At 40.4% G+C, this 1,908-nt stretch overlaps 1 protein-coding gene across 1 annotated transcript in view; it reads left to right on the forward strand.

The window, feature by feature from the left end:
• LOC106961989 (adhesion G-protein coupled receptor G2-like) overlaps positions 1-1,908 on the forward strand; it is a 15,019-nt gene that overhangs the window by 7,038 nt on the left and 6,073 nt on the right. The window contains exon 2 of the mRNA XM_015056129.1: positions 297-429. Within this exon, the coding sequence (XP_014911615.1) occupies positions 297-429 (133 nt within the window). The remainder of the gene's footprint in view (positions 1-296; positions 430-1,908) is intronic.

Below are 1,908 nucleotides of genomic sequence, written 5' to 3' on the forward strand. Positions count from 1 at the left end.
TAATTTGGATCAACACGCACAGTGGAGACCATCTTAGCTCTACCATCAAATCTTATATCCACAGTCATACTTATCTTTGCTCCTGGGAATGCAGACAGTCAGCACCTGACTCTTTCATTGTGGAAGCAAAGGGGTTGGACTTCCATTTTGGCATAGCTTCATTTTTATAAGTGATGGCAGTTCACTGAATTGAGTATCCACATTATAAAGATAATTGTAGCTTTAAAATGTTAAGCTTTTTCTAAATTTTATCTTGCTAGAAAATTGATAGGTGTAGATGAGCAATAGAATGTGAGTATTTTTTTCTCCTCAGGTGTCTGCAGACCTCTCAGCCAAAGATGCTGAGATCCTGTCCTACATCACTTACATCGGTTGTGGTATCTCTCTGTTTGCTCTTGTCATCACTGTTTTGCTGTTCACAGTCAACAGGTAAAGTGTTATTTCATAGATTTGCCCATTACTCAAATGATTATTTCATTTTTTCTAAATCAGCTATTTTCTCTTATTCCTTTTGAACTAACGTATTAGTTAGCATTATAAGGATAGGATAGACTCTATAGTTAAGGTTGCCACACGTCACGTATTGAACCTAAACGGGACGCGATTAGTTCCGTACTCTACAAATGTGGACGTATAATAAGGAAATGGTCCCCGAGTATATCATATAGTAGGCTGCCCCAGTCATTGTTTCACACACGGTGTTGGTGTTACGATATTGTGCCCAACTGCTTTCTGGATAACACAGACCAACCAACACGTTGCCGCAGTCTCTGTCTCTCTTTCCCCGCTTCCTCCCGGCTTTAAATGTATAGGGGCTGGTCCCTTGGTAACCCTAGTCGAAGCATCCCGGATGAGTGTCTAAGTCCTCTCCGCTGTTCTGATTTGCTTGATGACTTTCAATTGTCTCGTGGAAAAGGGGCAATTGAAAGTCATCAAGCAAATCAGAACATCATATGAATTGGATATATTAAATGAGTAATTATTGAAGCCATTCAACTCTGTATTTATTTTATATTGATGTGCCGCAGCAATCTGATTGGTGTGATTGGAGTTACTTGCTCCACGCTGGGATCTCACACAATTATTTGCTGAAGTTATTCTTTAAATACATTTAAAGAATAACACCTGGGCATAACACCGGACGCTTTGGAGCGTCTGGTTAGGAAGCCCATTCAAAAACCTTGGTAGAAATGGCGCGTTTAATTTCAGTCTCCATTACATACAGAACAGAGAAAACTAAAGAGAATGCAATGTTGAACCCATTTATAGTCTAAACAGAGGAGCTGGCAGTTTATCTTGAGGAAATAAATAAAGGTGAACAAGTTAATTAGATCATAACATGCGCAGTTCGCTGCGGCAGCACAACCAAGGTGGACGCGGCTCTGCCGCTGCAAAGAATTAAACTTAACTCACCCTGTGGCTTTAACTAATGAAGGTGAAGACGTGACCCTCCCGCACCCAGAAGGAGAGCGGTGCTCAGAAGCGCGGCAGACATAACATCTGTTTCGGGGAAGTGAAATCACGGAAAAAATAAAAAATAAAATGTAAAAAATCCTCGTACGCACAGGGTAAAAAAAAGAAAAGTTTAATGTAGTGGTCCCCAAACATTTTCCTCCAAGGGCCACATAACTTTCCCCTTCTCTGGTGGGGGGCCGGAGTCAGTTTGTAACAGAAAAGGTGTGATGATTGCAGGAGTGCCTAAATGTAAAAATATATTGTTTTCCAGAAAGCACAATCAAATAACCCTTTCTGGGTTCTTCATAGAAAAAATCCAGGAAGGATTATAATCCGTATTTTCCTAACTATCAGCCGCACTGAACTCTAAGCCACAACCCCAAAGTTTATTTATTTATTTTTTTAACCAGTAAACATACACATATAAGCCACAACGATGCAGCAGCAGCAGAG

Source organism: Poecilia latipinna, unplaced genomic scaffold (assembly GCF_001443285.1).
Source record: "Poecilia latipinna isolate Pla-1442-1.1 unplaced genomic scaffold, P_latipinna-1.0 Scaffold1359, whole genome shotgun sequence".
In the NCBI taxonomy this organism is placed as follows: Eukaryota; Metazoa; Chordata; class Actinopteri; order Cyprinodontiformes; family Poeciliidae; genus Poecilia; species Poecilia latipinna.